At 40.7% G+C, this 20,161-nt stretch overlaps 1 protein-coding gene across 2 annotated transcripts in view; it reads left to right on the top strand.

Moving 5' to 3' along the window:
- Positions 1-20,161, top strand: part of UBE2V1 (ubiquitin-conjugating enzyme E2 variant 1) — a 31,666-nt gene that overhangs the window by 8,286 nt on the left and 3,219 nt on the right. For both annotated transcript variants that reach the window (XM_008571848.1, XM_008571849.1), the window contains exon 2: positions 8,945-9,093. In XM_008571848.1, coding sequence (XP_008570070.1) covers positions 8,945-9,093 — 149 coding nt within the window. The remainder of the gene's footprint in view (positions 1-8,944; positions 9,094-20,161) is intronic.

The raw sequence follows: 20,161 nt of genomic DNA, 5'->3' as shown, positions 1-20,161 counted from the left end.
GATCGCCCCCCTCAGTGTTGCCCCCGTACCGGGCCGGGGACCGGCAACGGGATCGCAACCCTCGGTGCTGCCCCCGCGCCTCGCTCAGCCAGTGAGCGGGAACCGGTCTGTATGTGGGATCCGAACCCTCGGGCGGGAGCGCCGCCGCGCTTCCCAAGCGGCGCACTTATCCAGTGCGCCACCGGGCCGGCCCAATGTGTCATAATTTTGATCTTACACACCATCATTTGAGATAGGATGAGGTCTTCACTTGTGACTGATATGTCCATAAGGTCTGCAGTATCTCTGAACTCCACCAATATTTGAACTTATGTCTCTGAAGAAGCCCCTGAAGTTTTAGAACTAGGGTATGGTTAGGCCATTGGGAGTTAAAATGCTGTTTTGCTTTGTCAAAAATATTGGTGTATTAGCTTTATGTGCAGTTTATAATGGTTTGGAATATTAGTAACCTGCTTTCCTACATATTTTATAAAACAAAGTTCATTTTATAGTGAAGAATCCTTTCATTTGTGTAGTTTGGATTAAAAAAACCAGTTTTCCCTCATTTAAAAAAATATATAAGTTGCCCTGAAATTCTCATTCACACTTCATTAAAAAATAAAACCAGTAATCAAGTTTTAATTATCTCAAAATTTAAAAAACTTAGATAATTATAGGATATCAGTGTCCAGTATTTTGGCTATAGTAGACCACATTAGAGTTAACAGTAGGAAAGGAAGAGATACTGTCATTTTCAACCAGGAAACATTTATTGAGTACCATTATATGCCAGGCAACATACCATACTCTGGGGAGGCATGATTGAATGAGTCACAGCTCTGACTTGAGACACTTAGAGAGTGAGTCAAACAGTAAAAAAGAAAGAAAAGAAAAATTACAGCATAGGGGGCCGGCCCGTGGCTCACTCGGGAGAGTGCGGTGCTGATAACACCAAGGCCCCGGGTTTGGATCCCACATAGGGATGGCCAGTTCGCTCACTGGGTGAGCGTGGTGCTGACAACACCAAGTCAAGGGTTAAAATCCCCTTACCGGTCATCTTTTAAAAAAAAAAAAAAAAAATTACAGCATAGACCTTGTGTAGGGGTAAAGGTATCTGAGAGGGCCTCTGCAGACTGCCTGGCTTCTAATTAAGATTTGTAGTTCTTAAGATCATTATATTTAGAATTTAACATGTAACTTTTGGGGGGCTATTTAAAATAAAAGAGCTCATAGTAAGGCCCTTCAATAATCTTTGTAATATTAGACTCTCTTTTAACAGTGCTGTGAATGTTTTCCCTATTGTATTTTCAGAAATAAACCTGAGTTAGAGTTTTGTGACACTGAGGATTATTATTCTGAAATAATATCCCTATCCATCCATCCATTCATTCAACAAGCATTTGAATTCATACCCTAGAGGGCAAAGCACTCTTTGAGGCATTGGAGATTCAGCAGTGAACAAAACACATGAAGTTTTACTGTCATGGAGCTTGTGTTCAGATAGGAGAGACCATCAGTAAACAACCAATAAAGTAGAAATGAATATATTTAAAATGTCAAGTGGCAAAGAGTGCTATGAAGAAAAATAAAGCAAGTAAGGGAATGGGAAATAAGACTTTAGGAACCAGTCAGCCATTCATAGCTCTGGGACAGAATTCCAGGGTGAGAGAATAGTGAGTGCAAGGGCAGAAAGTAAGCTCTCCTCTCAGAAACTGAAAGGTCTGGTATGGCTAAAGGAAGGTAAGGGAGCAAGGGAAAGAGTGGCAGGAAATGATGTTGGTGTAGCAAGTGGGATTCCATAGGCCAGGTAAGGAGTTTGTAAGTGATGGCACCTTGTTTACCTTTAAAGGGATTATTGTGGAGAATAGACTGTAGGAAGAGCCAAGTGGACTAAAAAGCTAGTTAAGAAGCTGAGATGGCATGGACTACAGTGATCACACTGGCGATGGTGAAAATGACCAGATTTGGGATAGATTTTGGAAATGGGTTGGATGTGGAGTGTAAAAGAGAGATTTCTCTTTTGGGGGGAGGTTGGGGGGAGGGAGATTTCTTATGGTGACTGTAAGACTTTTGGCCAGAGCCACACTTGTGCTGTACACTGAGATGAGGATTCAGTAGTTTTTGTTTTTTGAGGAGGAATGCAAGGGAGTTCTGTTTTGGAAGTGTTTTAACAGTGAGAGGCCTATCAGGAATCTAAATGGAGATGTCTAGGAGAAAGTTAGTTGGGAATATAAATTGAGGAGTCATCTGCTTACTTGGAGCCTTAGCTTGGGTATGATCAGGGGAATCAAGAAGGTCTGGAAAAGCAGAGGTCGGTGGACTGTTCCCTGAGCCTCGACAGCCAGTCTGGAGGTCTGGAGGTGAGGCTGAGCAGACAGAGGGGGGAAGAGAACCTGAGGTTAGGCCAAGCAAGAGTTAAAGGAGAGGGGCCGGCCTGTGGCTCACTGTGGAGAGTGCGGTGCTGATAACACCAAGGCCACGGGTTCGGATCCCATATAGGGATGGCCGGTTTGCTCACTGGGTGAGTGTGGTGCTGACAACACCAAGTCAAGGGTTAAGATCCCCTTACCGGTCATCTTTAAAACAAAACAAAAAAAAAAGAGTTAAAGGAGGAGGAGCCATCAGTTGCTGCCCAGATCTCCAGTAACTTGGGGTGCGGCTGAGAATTGGCCACAGGATTTGGCTGTGGGATTTAGAGGGTGCTGCTTGGTGCCCTTGACATGAGTGATGAGGTGGAAAAGCCTGATTGGGATAGGTGCAAATGAAGTGAAGAGTCGCAGACGAGGAGTCTGTTTTTTGCTCATAATGAACAAAGAAATGAGATGGTAGTTAGAAGAGGATATGGGGTCAAGTGAGGGGTTTTGTTTTTTACTTCATGATGGATAATACAATGTGCTGACGGAGGTGATTTTGTTGTGAGCTTACTGCGTGCCAGATATTACACAAAGTACTTTGCAGGTCTTACCTCATTTATTCTCCCTTGCTATCTGTAGCGGCAGGAGTATTGTGATCCCTGCTTTGCTGGGTGGGGCTCAAGGTAACATACCCAGGCACACACCTAGATTGCTGGAAAGTTGTAGAGCCAGAACTTGATCCCAGGTCTATGCTCTTAATCCCCTGCTGAAAGATTATAGAATTTTCTCCAAAGTATATTCTGATTGTTTTTTGTGGGAGATACCATAGCCATTACTCTCACCTGCCTTTTAAAAATAGAGTAGCAAACCAGGTATCCTTACATTTATGACTCTGTCTGAGGCCTCCAAAGATCACTGATGTGAATATACACATACAGGAAGCATGGGTTGACTTTAGTGGGTTTTTTTTTATAAAATGGAGTTTGCAGACCTTTTTATACTTTTTGCTCAATTTTTAAATTTTTTAACAAATATTTATCTGAAGCCTACTGTGTATAGGCCAGTTTTTTTTTTTTTTTTTGTCACATTGTAAAGCAAAAAAACTACCACCACAGTCACACAAATAAACGTGTTACCATAAATCTCTGAACATTCCTTCTGCTTCCCATCATCTAGGCCTATAAGAAGTTTGATAACAGATGTTCTGTCACAGTATTTGCTCTAAGTAAATGCTGTTGGCTTTATATCCTGAGTCATTAGTAGTAGCACATCCCTAAGCTGGCCTCTTATCATTCTACCCTATCCTGAATATTATTACCTGGGAGATTTGTGTTTGCCTTATCTCTTGTCCTGTTCACAGCCTTCTGCAGCTCCCCACTGATACCCAAAGTCCTATCGTCTTAGTAACATAGCCCCAATCTCTTCAGTTTTCATCAAATACCAGAGGGGACTGTGAGCCGTCAAAGGTTAAGTAACACTGTCCTATAGTAAATTATATTTCTCTCATACATTTTGATACTGTTTTGTTTCATTGAACATTGTGTGTGTATGTCTTGTTTCCACACTGAGACTTTATACTTTAATACGGAGGCACCTGTTTTCTTTCGTAGCCCCTATATTGCTAGAAAAGTGCTGGATAAGTGTTGGATAATTGTCACACTGAAAGGAGCTGTGTGTGCATTTATGTTACTGATAATTTATGTGTAGGGAAATTTTGACAAGCTGGTGAAAAGCCTAGCAAACTTTTTAAAATTGCAGTCCTAAAGTGTATAGATTTTTTTTTGCTTATAAATGTGGACTGAGGGCTGGCCAGTTTGCTCATTTGGTTAGAGCAGGGTGCTAGTAGCACCAAGGTCCAGGGTTCGATCCCTGTACTAGCTAGGCACCAAAAGAAAAGTGTGGAGTGAGTCCAGTTTTACACACATTGAACATGATTAGCCCAGAATGGTCCCTTACCAAGAATTTTATGTTCTTAGCACAGTAGTGTTCAGTATACCAGCTAACTGGGTGGTAATTAACCATTTCTGTTTAAATATCAGGAAAGAATAAATGAATCACTCCATAATTTGTAAATTTTTCTAATTCCTGATTTCTGCTAGCTGTTACTATTGCTTTTAATCAATTTTTGAGTGAAAAAGTTTATGGCTTAGAAAAAAATAATTAAAAATTAACAGTCTACTTCAGGAGCTTTCTAGTTTGCAGACTTAAATTCTTCAAAGATTTAGCTAAATAAAGGTTAACTGCCTGGTGCCAAATTAGCACAACTTTTGTCAATCTATTAGTTAACCGCTCTAACAAAAGAAAGGGTTTAAAATACTCTGTGAGCTAACCGTAGGATGGTAGGGCTCAAAGGGATTTTTTAGAGCAATTAAGTGACCCTAGATATTGCAAAGTGGTATTCCATCAGCAGAATCTGACCACAGACATTTGGCCAGAGCAGAGGAGTGACTGTCCCCTTTAGGTAGGGCATGTGTTCTCCAGCTCACCTCAGTTCTTCATGGTCCCTGTTTTTTTAAGCTTAAGCCAGACAAAAAAATTTGCAAAGCCATTCCATTCTTCTAATTTTCTTTTGTTCTCTAGAAAATGTAGCTGTTTTATAAGATATATTATTTACCTTAACACATAATGGTTGTTGTGATTAGTTTTAAATGAATTAACAGATTTTTTTAGATTTCTCAGTTTTAAGGATCTGCCAGTTAGCTCAGTTGATTAGAGTGCAATCTTGTAACACCAAGGTCAAGAGTTCAGATCCCTGTACTACAAAAAAAATTTTTTTTCTCAGTTTTAATTTGTAATTCGGCAAATATCAGTTGCTATGATCCTCATAAACAAAGGCTCTTTGAGGACTTCAGTAATTTTTAAGTGTGTAAAGGGGTTTTGAGACCAAAAAAAATTGAGAACTGCTGTTCAAATGGAATAAATGCTTATTGTAATTATTTGGTATATAGTATAGTTATTCTGATATTTATGTGTATATTCTAACTCCTACTTGGAATATTTCTAGACTGCCTAATAGACATTGGCCAATCCAATGTTTTTCATTTGTTAAACTGGTTCTGGTACCTGCTCTACAACTTGAATCAAAATTGAATAGTCTTATAATGCCAGTATTGCAGTAACAACAAAAAGCTGACTTTGTCCTCTATGGCTTTCAGTTTTGTTCCAAATACTAACCTAAAATAAATTGAACTGACCTCCTTATTTCTCCAGTTCAATTGTGTATGTGGGCTTTGTACACTTGCTTTTAAGTAATTGAATATCTAATCCAATAGAAATGTCTTTTGGAAGTGTAGTATTAATAACTAATATATTCTGTTGCCCTACTTAACAAGTAAAAGTTAAGCATCAGAAAAATATAATTTGAATTTACTATCTGTTTTGAAACTACTAGCAATGAGCTTGTGATATTTGGATGTTAGGTTTCCTAATTAGATCTGATTGTTAGATGAAAACATTTCAGTCATAGGATGTTTTTTGCTGAAGTTTACAGAGGAGTAGTCCTACTAGAAATAGTCCAGCCTGACTTTTAAATACCTGACACAAGCAACACATTTCTTGCCTTGCCAAAAAGAGCAACTCAAAATAGAGGTCACATGTGCAACTTCCATTTAGTAATGAAGAGCTTGACTATGGAAGCTGTTGTACTTTGCCGTTATTCATTCTACAGTCTGACCAAGTTTTAGGAACATTAAAAAATACAAACCACTTATAGTCAGTCACTTAGGGGATGCCACTGAGTTCCCACTCGGAGAATCCTAGATCCTTATTGAGATCAGGTGTCATATAACTGAAGCCCTGAAGAAGGTGAGGGAGCATGGCTTACGGATATAGGAGGGAAGAGTCCTCTAGACAGAGGAAATAGGAAGTGCAAAGGGCCTGAGGTAGGACCTTGCCTAAAGTGCAGTTGGTGTAGTTCCTAAGTTATTTTGTTTTGTCATGCAAATAACATGGGGTCATGGTTTAAAAAAAAAAATCAGGAAATATAGAAAAGGGAGGAAAATCATCCATAATTCCGTCACCCAGAGATAACAACTGTTAACATCTTGGTCTATATATCCTTTCCAACTTTCTTAAGCTTCTTAAGATGTCACTTAACCATACAGATGGCATAACAAAATACCACGGACTGGGTAACTAAACTTATTTCTCACAACTCTGGAGACTAGAAGTCCAAGATCAAGGTGTCAGCAGGTTTGGTTTCTTCTGAGGCATTTCCCCTTGGCTTGCAGGTGGCCACCTTCTCACTGTGTCCTTATATGGTCTTTCCTCTGTAGCACGCATCTCTGGTGTCTTTTTCTGTGTCCAGATTTCCTCCTCTTTAAGGAAACCACTAAACAATTAAAGTATGTGTTAAGGTTTTTGCTGTTTCTTTTCAAGTACCTTGTGTACCATTATTTAATATTTTTCTTGAGTCAGCTGATTCTTTTGCTTACATTTATTTTATTTTTTATTTATTTATTTTTTTTTTAAAGATGACCAGTAAGGGTATCTTAACCCTTGACTTGGTGTTGTCAGCACCACACTCTCCCAAGTGAGCTAACTGGCCATCCCTATATAGGGATCCGAACCCATGGCCTTGGTGTTATCAGCACCACACTCCTCCAAGTGAGCCATGGGCCAGCCCCAACTTACATTTATTTTAAAAGGAAACTTTACCATTATTGTAAATTGGAAGTTATATAATATTACTTGCCCTAAATAAGTTATTCTTAAGTACCTAACAGTAAAATGAAGTGCTTGATCACATACCACACACAGTCATCTAATGTCCCACTAACAGCTCTTCTTCTGGTTTCTCAGACAGAAAACCTGGGAGCTATAGTTGACTCCTCTTTCACACTTCACAGGCAACCTGACAGCAAATCTTGTCATCCCAGACCTCCAAAATACCTAGAATCATGCCACTTCTTACCACCTTCACTGCTGTCACCCTAGTCAAAGCTAGTAGTATCTTTTGCCAGAATTATTGCAGTAGCCTCCTAGCTGCTTCTGCCCTTGCTCCCTTCACTTTATCCTTTACACAGCAGTCAGGGGGATCCTGTTAAAAACAAGTCAGATCATCACTCAGTAACAGTTAGAGTCCTTAATCTCCTACTGCTCTCTCATCTTTCTCACATGGGATTTTAAGCTAAATTGGCATCCTTGCTATTCTTTGACACTCTAAGCAAGTTCCTACCTCAGGGCCTTTGCACTTGCTGTTCCCTCTGCCTCAAAGACTTTCCCCTCAGCCATCCACAGGTCATGCTCCCTCACCTTTAGTCATGACACCTGATGCAGGAATGCTTTCCTTGATAACTCTATTTAAAATTGTAGCACCTCCACCCCATTACTCCCTGCTCCAGAACAACTACAATCTGTTATACTGTATAATTTATATATTTATTTTGTTGATTATATGTCTCACAGTAGAATGTAAGCTTCATAAGGGCAGGCATTTTTGTTTTGTTCACTGCTTGTTTCCAGTGCCTAGAAAAGTACTTGACATATAGAAGGTGCTCAAATATTTATTCCAATTGAATTAATAATGGCATGTGTCCTACACTTTGGGAAATACTGATATATTCTGGGAACATATCCCACAGTCTTGGGTCCCTCCAGTGGTCCTCTCTTCACAGTCATGTGGTAAGTCCACTTGCCTCTGAGATTCTGGTGAGTTAGAGGCTCAGTAGACAAGGCCAAGAGAGCTCATCACTTGTCTGGATCCTGAGTTTCTTCCCAGAGAAAATAGTGCAAATGTCAGGAAAAATGGGGAGGGAAGAGAGGCAGGCTGGATGGGTTGGGAGAGCAACTCTAGGAGAGATGCTCTGTGCCCAAGCACGGGAAGGAAGTCAGTCTTCCTGCTCTTCCACAGCCTCTCCCCTGTCTGGCCCCAGTACCTAGGCTCTGTTCTGGAAGACACCTAGAAATGGCTCAAGCCTCAGCCTGAACTCAGGTACTGTGGTTTGAACCTGTGAGATATGTTTGTGTGTTGTTTTTGTGAGCTGCTTGCCGGCATTGGGATTTTTTAAAACAAACCAGCTGCCCTTTTTTTTAGCTTTTTCACAAGTTAGGAGAGAAACTGTGGCTTAAATCATTGAAAAATAATTTAAAATTTTATGCTTGGCACCTTCAGCTGACTCTTAGTAGATTAAGAAGACACTGTTCCTGTTTAATATATCCATGGCAACTATTCCTGCTAAGGTTGTTTAGGAGACATTCCAGCAAATGAGCATACCCTTAGCCTCAGAAATGTGTGATAAGAACAAAAAGAAAATAACCTCTTCTCTTCCAAGGCACTTTCGTTAGCACTTGATTTTGGTGGTTTCATCTCACACTAGTGGACCCAAAGCACTCAACATGTAGACATGTAAAGCCTTTATGAAGTTTGTCAAAGGGGTGGGGGTGGGGTGTCTCTCTGAGTGTGATGATCTAGCCCTGGTCACTTCATCTGTCACAGAACCATGTGCCCCTTCCCTCTGGTTGTAAGTGGCAAGTTTGAGGTGTGACAATTTTCAGCAGTTTTTTGCATGTTAGCTTCTTTACTCCCAATCAGTGATAATGAGCAGCTAGCTCTAGGCTTACAAGTTCCCCTGGAGTTGCTAGTATCTTGAATTTCTTTCCATTTATTTTAGGAGTAAAAGTCCCTCGCAATTTCCGACTGTTGGAAGAACTCGAAGAAGGCCAGAAAGGAGTAGGAGATGGCACAGTTAGCTGGGGTCTAGAAGATGACGAAGACATGACACTTACAAGATGGACAGGGATGATAATTGGGCCTCCAAGAGTAAGCGTCGAGCTACGGCTATAAATGTCAATGTCTTAAATCACTGTGCCTCCTTTTAAAAAAATATTAGCTTTATCATGGAAAAAAGCTCACCAATGGTATATTTTTCTGAAATGTGGCTATTCTTTTTTGACCAGTTTCAGTTTATATATTTGAACCTCCTCTGATGCTGTTTAATCCCTCTAAATGGTAAGCAGAAACCTGTTCAGACTCATAGTGTGAATTTACGTGACAGTGTAGACAGGAGGTTTGAGGTCATTGCACCCTCACATGTAGTTTGGAACAAACTCTTAGGCTTATCAAGTAACCAGGCTCCAGTTATAGCCCACGTACCTGATGTTGGTCTCCAAATGAACTTGGGAAAGCCTTCACAGTTGTAGTTTTTATTCAGTTTCCCAGGTCTGCCGTGTATCTGTATCCTAATTCATAGGGCCATTCAGCAAAGATTTGTTGCCAGCCTGTCAGGCACTGTTAGGTCCAGAAGCCTTTGCAAGGAAGACCAAGACAATGGGGACGGGAAAAATGACTTTTAGAGGTTCATGATCTGTGAGAGTTCCCAATCTTCATAATGCCAGCTAACTTTTTTTTGAGGGTACATAATGAACCCTCAAGAAGTGTTTTTTTTAATTCTCGCCAGATCCCATTGTTAGGTGCTCCTATTATGTAATTGCATTCCATTTTACAGACGAGGAAACACACTCAGAGGAGTGACGTCCCTTGGCCAAAGTCATACAGCTGATAACTCCCAAACAAGGTCTGTCTGACTACAGAGCCTATGCTTTTAACCTCATAGACACATTATCTTCCTCTTGTTTATATTTTGAGTTTTCCTTTGTTACCATTATAGAATTACCCAGAGTGTTAAGTGGTAAATTGATGTAGGATTCAAGAAGTAGATTGCCATAATGTGACCATTGGTTTCAGACAAGCAGTAGGAGATTCTAACTGAATGTGGCAGGGCCTGTCCTATGTCTGCTTGTGCTTAAGGATGATGATATTCATTCATTCTTTTGATTGTGTGCAAGGCTTCGCACTAGCACTATGGGAATAAAAAGACATGTAGGGTATGGACCTGACTGAAACAAGGAAGAGTGCCTCATTAAGTGTTAGGACACTCTAATGTTCATCTCAGACGGTCATCGACGCTCATGGCGAATGACTGGCTTTGCCATTTAACGTTGCTTCTGGAGTCATTTTTCTGACCCTGTAGTTTTGTGGGGTTTTTTGTATACATTCAATCTATTTTTACTCACTTCTTGACCCTTTTTTTCCTATGAAAATCAGATTAAATACTGGAGAAAACCCAATCTAGAAATCTAACTTCTCCATAGAGATAATTTTCTTTGCTCTATGCTGATGGCTTCTTCACTGCATTTCTTCTCTTCCTAAAGATGGTTTGGGTTTCTTGAGGATGAGAATTATTCTTCCCTCCTTCTTGATCTCTAGAGTACCTGGAGATGACTCAGGATGGGATAGTTATTCAGTATATTGTTAATTAACTTACCAATTTACAGGTTCTAACAAATTAAGAATGAACCAATGTGCAACCTTGTGAATACACTAAATACCACTGAATTATACACTTAAAAAAAAAAAAAAAGAAACCCAAACAGTGAATCAGTAAGTTTTGTTGAAAATATTCTATTCCACCTCCAACAGCTTGGGCTACCCTGAATTCCAGTTTATCTCTTTCCAGAGGGGGCTCAGTTTTAATGAGTAGCTACAGTATGCCAGGTGCTTTCCAAACATTTGCTTTTATTTATTTATTTATTTATTTATTTTTATTTTTTTTATTTTTTATAAAGATGACCGGTAAGGGGATCTCAACCCTTGGCTTGGTGTTGTCAGCACCACGCTCAGCCAGTGAGCAAACCGGCCATCCCTATATAGGATCCGAACCCGCGGCCTTGGTGTTATCAGCACCGCACTCTACTGAGTGAGCCACAGGCCGGCCCACCAAACATTTGCTTTTAATAATAGCTTTATCGAGATATAATTTATATAACATAGAATTCACCCTTTCAAAGTGTACAGTTCAGTCATTTTTATAATATTTATATCCAGAGATTTGTAACCATCACTAATTTCAGGACATTTTCATCACCTCAGAAAGAAACCCCATACTCATTGGCAGTTACTCCCCATTTTGCTTCCCACCCCCCACTTCTCATCCTTGACAATCACTTATCTACTTTATAACTTCCATTACTTAGTTTAATTTTTTCAGGGTTCATCCATGTTATAGTATCTATAAGTACTTCATTTTTTTATGGTTGAATAATAATTCATTGTATGGATATACCATAAATATGGATTGTTTCACCTTTTGGATTTAGGAGTTAATGCTGCTAGGAACATTTTTTTAGAGGTTTTTGTGTGGACATATATATTTTCAGTTCTCTTGGCTGTACATCTAGGAGTAGAATTGCTGGGTCATATGGTGATTCTATGTTTAGCATTTCAAGGAACTGCCAAACTGTTTTCCAAAGTGGCTGTACCATTTTACATTCCTAGTAGCAATGCATGAGGGTTCCAGTTTCTCCACATCCTCACCAACTCTTGTTATTGTGTGTCTTTTTACCCCTATAGTTTTGAGTACCCTGGTTCCCCAAGGTTAAAAACAATGTCAGAAAGGAGCTATCTGCTTCTAGATGCTTCCTGTGACCAATCTGTTTTGTGATTAGCATACAAGATATATGCTGTGCAACTAGAATATCAATATAATTAGTAAAGCATCTAAATAGAGCACTTGAGTAACAACTCATCTCCTTATTGTGTTGTTTCCCTCAAAAGAAAATCTTCCTTCAAAATTTAGAAGTCATATACTATATGATCCAGCAGTTCTGCTAGGAACTTACTCTCCAGTTTTTTGTTTTGTTTTGTTTTGTTTTTTAATGTATTGCCCATAGAAAATATATGAAATTATTTCCTACGGCATTGTCAATAGTAGCAAAATATTGGAAATAACTTCAGTGTCTTTCAATAGACGATATTATGTACTGTTTAGCTGTTGAAAATAATGAGACAGATTTATGTGTGCTAAAATAGAATGATCTCCATGATATTTAAGTGAAAAAAGTGAGTTACAAAGTGTATACAGGGTATGCTGCCATTTGGGGTTGGGGGAGAAGAGGAGGTCATACGTACACTTGTGCTTCTTTGTGCTCAGAATACCTTTGAAGAACATCAGAGAGGCTGGTGACACTGGTTACCTTTTTCAGAAGGGAGTTGGCTGTCTGGGACCAGGATGGAAGGGAAACTTAGTTTTTACCATATACTCTTTTGTGCTCTTTGAGTATGTTCATAAGTTTTTGTTTTTTGTTTTGCAGCTGGCCAATAAGGGGATCTGAACCCTTGACCTTGGGGTTATAACACTGCAGTCTAACCAACTGAGCTAATCTGCCAGTCTTGGATGTGTTTTAATCATATGTGTGTTAGCTATTTGAATACCTCCCCCCGCCCCTCCTTCTTTTTTTTAAAGAAAAACAAGTCCTTTGAACCCCAAAGCAAAGCCTCCTACTCAAGTATTCCTTGCAGATTTCTGGCAAATGTCTGACTGTCCACAGCATTACACATGCAGTATTTCTACTCTGACCACAGAAGTGCTAAAAATAGTCAGGTTATAGAGCAGGGTTTCTCAGCCTCAACATGATTGAAGTATTGGGCTGGATCTTTCTTTGTTGTGGGGGTGCTGTCTTGTGAATTATAGAATGTTTAGCAGCATTCCTGGCCCCCACTCACTAGATGCCAGTAGTAACCCCTGCCCCAGTTGTGACAACCATAAATCTCTCCAGATAATGCTCCCCCTCTACCTGGCAGGGGGGCAGAAGTCACCCTGGTTGAGAAGCTGTTATGCATCTTGGGTTCTCCAAGGTAGTGTTTTTATGTGTGTTTTAGAGCCTGGGTGGACATACCCAAAAGTACTGTACCCATGCTTAAAAAGAACAAAACATAATTACAGGAGTTATGAAGTAAGAGGAAAGTGATCCTTTCCCCAGTTCACTATGCTCCCCACAGAATGAAAACTGGTAAGTTGGGGTGTGGTGTGTTTATACCTGCTTTTGTGTGGGTACACAAACATAAGTGCATATTCTTTTTTAAGAAAAATGAGACCCACGGGCCGGCCCGGTGGCGCACTGGGTAAGTGCGCCGCTTGGGAAGCGTGGCGGCGCTCCCGCCCGAGGGTTCGGATCCCACATGCAGACCGGTTCCCGCTCACTGGCTGAGCGAGGCGCGGGAGCAACGCCGAGGGTTGCAATCCCGTTGCCAGTCCCCGGTCCGGTTCGGGGGCAACACTGAGGGTTGCGATCCGTTGCCGGACACGGAAAACGACAAAAAAAAAAAAAAGAAACCTAACCCGGATGTCAATTTATCAACAGAAAAACCTATAGATTTTCTGAGGAAAAAGTAGAAAAAAAAAAAAAAAAGAAAAGAAAAATGAGACCTTGCTATGCATGTTTTGCACCTTCATTTTTCTCACTTAACAGAGGGTGGATATCTTTCTGTATCAGTGCATATTGACCTCTTTTTAAAAAGTTTTCAGTTGGGCCGGCCCATGGCTCACTCGGGAGAGTGCGGTGCTGATAACACCAAGGCCACGGGTTCGGATCCCATATAGGGATGGCCGGTTCGCTCACTGGCTGAGCGTGGTGCTGACAACACCAAGTCGAGGGTTAAGATCCCCTTACCAGTCATCTTTTAAGAAAATAAATAAATAAATGAATGAATGAATGAATGAATGAATGAATGAATAAATAAATAAATAAAAATAAAAAGTTTTCAGTTATATGACTGATATATGAATATTCTCATAAAAGTTTTTCAACAATACAAAGTACATAGAGTATGAAGTTAACTTAGTTCCCCCCCAACTCTTTGTGTCAGTCAAGAAGAGATACCAGGTATTTCTTTTTTTCCCCAGCTTTATTGAGGTATTACTGACAAATAAAAATTATATATATTCAAGGTGTACAACATGATGGTTTGATATATGTATATATTGTGTAGTGATTACCACAATCAAATTAGTCAACACATCATCACCACACACAGTTACTGTGTATGTTTATGTGTGTCTCTCTGTCTGTGGTGAGGACACTTAAGATCTACTCTCTTTGCAAATTTCAAGTGAACAATCCAGTGTCATTTACCATGCTGTACATTAGATGCCCAGAACTTATTCATCTTATAACTAAAAGTTTGTGCCCTTTGTTCAACGTCTCCCCATTACTCCCACACCACAGCTCCTGGCAGCCACCATTCTACTCTGAATTCCACTTTTAAATTCCACATATAAGTGAGATCGTGCAGTATTTGTCTTTCCGTGCCTGGCTGTTTCACTTAGTATAATGTCCCTCTAGGTTCATCTGTGTTCTCATGAATGGCAGGATTTCTTTCTTATTTATGGCTGAATACTATTCTGTTGTGTGTGTATATATATCATATTTTCTTTATCCATTCATCCATCAACAGACACTTAGGTTGGTTCCATATTAGGTTGGTTCCATATCTTGGCTATTGTGACTGATGCTGCAGTGAGCATGGAAGTGCAGATGTTGCTTTGAGATACTGATTTCATTTCCTTTGGATATATACCCCATACTAGGTATTTCAACAGAAATAATTTAATATAGGAATTGATCAAATAGGTGTTGGACTGAAAAAGCAAAAAAGGTACACTGCGGGAACACAAAGATAATACTGTAGAAAACAGTAATCACCCCTGCAGCTGGAAGCCCAGGGGAGGAAACTAAGGCTCTCAGAACCTAGCACATGGAGGAGAGGTGCCCTCTGCTGCAGCTGGTACCTGTGAGGCACAGGCAAGGCTGGTTGGAGGAGTGCTCAAAAATGCTAGAGCCCAGAACCAGCTCTTGCTGCTAAGATGCAGGCTTCATGCCAGGGTGATGCTGATAGGAACAGCAAGCAAGTAGGAAGGAGTGCTTCCTTTCTCCTTTTCGCTTTATATTGGGATCGTTTGGTTAATTTGACAATGTATAGTCTTTCGGTTGTAGAATGTTTGGGTGGCACTAGGACTTAATTAGAGAAATGAATAATTAATATTGCCCAGAGATGGGTCCTGTGGCTTACTCAGGGGATTCCATTCATGGTAGGAAGAGGAAGAGTCTCTCCACAAAGGATAACTGTCCCTTGTCACTGCACAGAAGGGTGTGTGCAGGTGCTGGTTAGTAAGCTCCAAGCCCACCTTTCCCTGGTCTGCTTTGTACACTGGGGCTGGGACTCTGCAAACTACAATTTTCCGTCGTCGGCTGGCTTCCTGTTAAGGTTCCTCCAGTCAAGGACACAGTAGGGCCTGAAAAGCAGGAGGAAAGGAGAAGGGATGCACTCCATCCTGTTTGCCTGTTGTTCTGTCTGCGCCACTCCGGTGGCAGCTCTTCATCCTGGCATCAGCAATGGCTTCCAGCCTCCAGCTTTTTTGGACATTGGCAGAATCAGCCTCATTGTGCCCCCCCCGTCCCTAGGAGGTACCAGCAGCAACCAGGCACTGACCCCTCCTCAGAGGTCTGAGTTCAACTCTTGGAACCTCTTCCTTAGCCTCCAAGTTTGATAAAATCCGGTTTATTCCCTTTGTTCCCCCAGCCTTAAGGGTCACCACCCTGCTTCCTGTGGTTATTACCTCTGTGTTAGCTTAGGTTCCCTTTTTGCTTTTTCAGTCCACTGACTCCTGTTTAATCAATTCCCTATATTAAACTCTTTTTTTTTTTTTTTTTTTAAAGATGACTGGTAAGGGGATCTTAACCCTTGACTTGGCGTTTTTAGCACCACGCTCAGCCAGTGAGCTAACTGGCCATCCCTATATGGGATCCAAACCCATGGCCTTGGTGTTATCAGCACCACACTCTCCCGAGTGAGCCATGGGCCGGCCCTTAAATTCTGTGTTACAATACCTAGTGTAGTGTCTTTTTTCCTGATTTATCCCTAACTGCCATGTACCCACTCCTTTCCAGTATAATTATGACTGACAGTTTGGTGTGTCTCCTTTTATACTCTTTTTGTGCACTTACCTACATGTCTGCCTCCTAAGCCATTGAGATCCTTAGGCTCTAAAGATCTTGCTTTTTAGAGGACTCATCCTTCATTCTAACATTGCACATCCCCACGTTGTACGTTACATGTAATTTATATATAACTACATAAGATTTGAATTGAGTACTGTTGACTAGTTGACTTAATGTTTCCTTTTTATACATTTAGATTTTGTGATTTTCTTCACATATCTTTGTAGCCAGTACCTTATTACTTTTCTTACAGCTCATACATTTTTAAAAGATATTTTATAATACTTTTAGAGTTACAGAAACGTTGCAAAGGTAGTACAGAAAGTTCCCCATATAGCATTTCCCACCTCTATTTCCCCTGTTGTTAACAATTTACTTTATTCAGGTATTCATAGTTTTTATCTTATGTCTGTTTTTTATTCCAGAATCCCATCCAAGATACCACATTACATTTAGACATCATATCTCAGGTTCCTCGTGGCTATGAGTTTCTAAGGTTTTTCTTGTTTTTGATGCTCTTGACAATTTTGAGAAGTACAGTATTTTATAAAATGGTTCTCTATTGGAACTTGTCTGGGTTTTTTTTGTTTTTTGTTTTTTATGATTAGACTGTGGTTATCTCACGCATACATTTTTAGGCCCGTGAAAAGTTTGTAACTTCTAGGCTCTGGGCCTATAGTACCTAATGGATGAAATAGCCTGTGTTCATGCACATATACCCAGAGTTGGAGGAAGGTGTATGCCTGCTTTTACAGTTGTACATATTCTGCTACTTCCTGTCTTTACCAAGTGCTGTATCTCACCAGTCTGTGTGTGTGTGTGTGTGTGTGTGTGTGTGTCTGTCTGTGTCTGTCTGTGTCTGTGTCTGTCTGTCTGTCTGAGCATGTCTGAGCCTTAGCCTTTGAAAAAGCTGCAAAGTAACCAATTATTGAATATGCCATATTTATTTAGTGAGTCCTTTGCAGGTGGACATTTAGGTTGCTCACAGTTATTTTTGCTATTGCAGACAGTGCTTCACATTTTTGTGCACAATTGAGTTCATCTGCAGGAAATTCCTAGAAATGGACTTGCCAGTCTGAGCATGCCTGTTTTACATTTTGATAGGCACTGCCAAATTGCCCTACGAAGCTTAAGCCATATCAACAAAGTGGAAAGTGTTTGTTTTGGGATCAAATAATGAATCTTAAGAATAGTGTTCCTCACATACATGGAATGTTCCAGCAGTTCTCCTTCAGGCACTTTTCCTTTCTTTACTGAAACCTTTTTAGCAGGTCTCTGAAGCACTCGTGAACAAAATAAAAGAAGAAAACCAGAAACACTGTTTTCTGTGAATGAAAGTCTTGCTTAGGGTTTTTTAATGACCCTTCAGGTGTCTCTATGATCACTTGATTTGAGTCATTTTTTCCTGCCAGTGAAATTGCCAGTTGAACATCAGTGGTCAGAAATTGGACAGTTCATTTTTTTTTCCTTTTTTTCCCCTTTTTTTTCCTTTTAAGAAATTAGTAATAGCACGGGTGTTTTTAAATTTGACTTCATAGTGTCAAGACTGATATTAAGATTTAATCTATGTAATAGTCAGAATCCTGTTACTGAGCTGCCCACCTTCCTAGACATTTTAACACTGTAATAGAATGATCAATGAATTCTTACCAGCACTGATAAACCACAAAACATTCTGGCAGATGCTTAAATTGGTACATCAGAGGCTCCAAAATGTGTAATTAAAGATTTTTAAAGACTTTGTGATTACCACAAGCCCATGCCCCCTAAAAGAGACTTTTTTTTTTTTTCCTTTTTGTCTTTTTTTTTCGTGTCCGGCAACAGATCGCAACCCTCAGTGTCGCGCCCGTACCAGACTGGGACCGGCAACGGGATCGCAACCCTCAGTGTTGCTCCCACACCTCACTCAGCCAGTGAGCGGGAACCGGTCTGTATGTGGGATCCGAACCCTCGGCGGGAGCGGCACCGCACTCCCAAGCGGCGCACTGTAGCAGTGCGCCACCGGGCCGGCCCTGATTTGTATTCTTAATAGACAATTGCTGCTCTAGATTAGAGCTTGAGAGGAACCATTGGGGAATTTTAACTAGCGGATTGACATGACCAAGTATAAACATAAATGACTCCAATAGCAGGATGGAGAGAACTGGAGAAAATTAAGAAAAGTTTAGAGAACCTCACTGTTGGAGGTTGAAAACCAAAGGCATTTACATTCATATTGCCAGGGTCAGGAGAATGATAACCACCGGGCCGGCCCTAAAAGAGACTTTTTTATATAAGAAATTCCATCTTTGAATTATGTGACAAAAACCGTGGAGCATGAATGCTGGACACATTCAGGTGAATTTGGGATCCATTCAAATTCTAATACTTATTGGGTAATCTAATAAGTATTAGAATCTAATTTACTAGATAATAACCTAATAAAATCTAATATTATTGAGTATGTAGTTGTTGATGGATACTGTGCTAGGTGCTGAGGATAGATATTTTATAATATTTTCCATAAATCTCTTGTTCTGTTTACTGAGGGAATTTTTTTTCTTTGAGAAAACACCTTAATTGCAATGAGGTGTTCATTTTATAAAAGTGTGAAGAGCAACATTCATTCATTCAACAAGCATTTGAGTACCAGTTTGGTTGAGAGCCATATTGAGGCCCCTGCCCTCCTTGTTCTGTGTTTAGTGAGGAAGTCTCACACGTGATGGAGTGCCAGTCTTCAGGTGGGGGATCAGGAGGACTTTGGAGAGGGGGAGCAGCTGGTGTAGGAGCCCCAAGGTAGAGAGAACTTGGCATGTTCAAAGAAGAATAAGGAGGCCAGAGGGTTTTGGCAGGGAGGGAGAAGAATAAAAAGAGAGAAGGCCAGGGGTGCACGGATCAGTGGGAACTTGGGCTTCCTCCTCAGGTCACTAGGAAACCACTGGAGGGGCTAAGCCAGCAGAGACAGCTTCCTCCAGTTTTAAATGTCAGTTGGGCTGCTGTGTGGAGAGCAGACTGCAGGGGAGTCAGAGAAAAAGCAGAGATTTGGGGTAGTTCAGATGACGTGACGGTAGTGGAGGAAAGTGGATGGATGTGGGGTATTCTAGCTTTTTATCAGGGACAAGCCACTGTTAAGACATTGTTTTCAAGGGTTTTAATCACGTCCTCTGTGATTATTCCCCCCAGAGACCACTAGATGTCGCTGTTTACACAGGAGCAATTATTTGTGCTGCCGGAGACTCCTTTAGTGAGGAAAAGGCACTGATCCCTGAGAGGGGAACCCATAGGAGGGTGGCTACTCTAATGGGGAGATGTCACCCTTCAGTGTAGTCTTCAGACTCATAAGTGATAATGGTGTGACTTCATATAGGACAGACAGGAACTAGGTGGTGATTGAACTGGGTCTTCAAGGATTTGTGGTTATTCAGGTGGGGGCAGGGCACTCCAGGCAGAAGAAACAGCCTGGTGACAGCCGCACGTTTTGCTGCTTATCAGGTGGATGTTACAATGTAAAAGTCATTGGCATGGGGAATTGGACTTGAGAAATGCTGAAAAGAGTTTCTCAACACGGGCACCAATTGGCATTTTAAGAACTATTTTTTCCTATGCTGGCCTGGCATCCCTGATCCCCTATCTCAACCAGTAAATGCCATTCGTTTCTCATGTCATTATGACTACCAAAAAAAGTAAAAGCTCACAAGGAGCGATGGAACATACCAGTTGAGATCCTTCATGCAGTGCCCAACCCCAGAGTGATGGAGAAGGGGAAAGCAGCTCTGTGTCTGCACTGCTGCCACCACCCACCGTGCTTCATTTTGAAATTCTCAAAAACGGTGACCTGTTTGTGCTTTGCACACAGACAGTAGTATTTAATACATTGGCTGATGACCCTGGTGTGAGTGGACGTGCAGTGTGGCTTCCTAGAATAAAGAATGCCTCTACAACACCATTTCCCAGAGAGTAGGACAGGTCTGCAAAGTAGAGAAATTACTATAAAAACAGGTCCCTCTGATTGGGCTTAATAATACTAACTTAAAACTTCAATGATGTTAGCTTAAATGTCTGTCTTTTTATTC

The sequence above is a fragment of the Galeopterus variegatus genome, unplaced genomic scaffold (genome assembly GCF_000696425.1).
Source record: "Galeopterus variegatus unplaced genomic scaffold, G_variegatus-3.0.2 Scaffold729, whole genome shotgun sequence".
NCBI classification, from domain to species: Eukaryota; Metazoa; Chordata; class Mammalia; order Dermoptera; family Cynocephalidae; genus Galeopterus; species Galeopterus variegatus.
The sequence above is the reverse complement of the archived record's forward strand: the minus strand, read 5'-3'. Positions and strand labels throughout refer to the sequence as shown.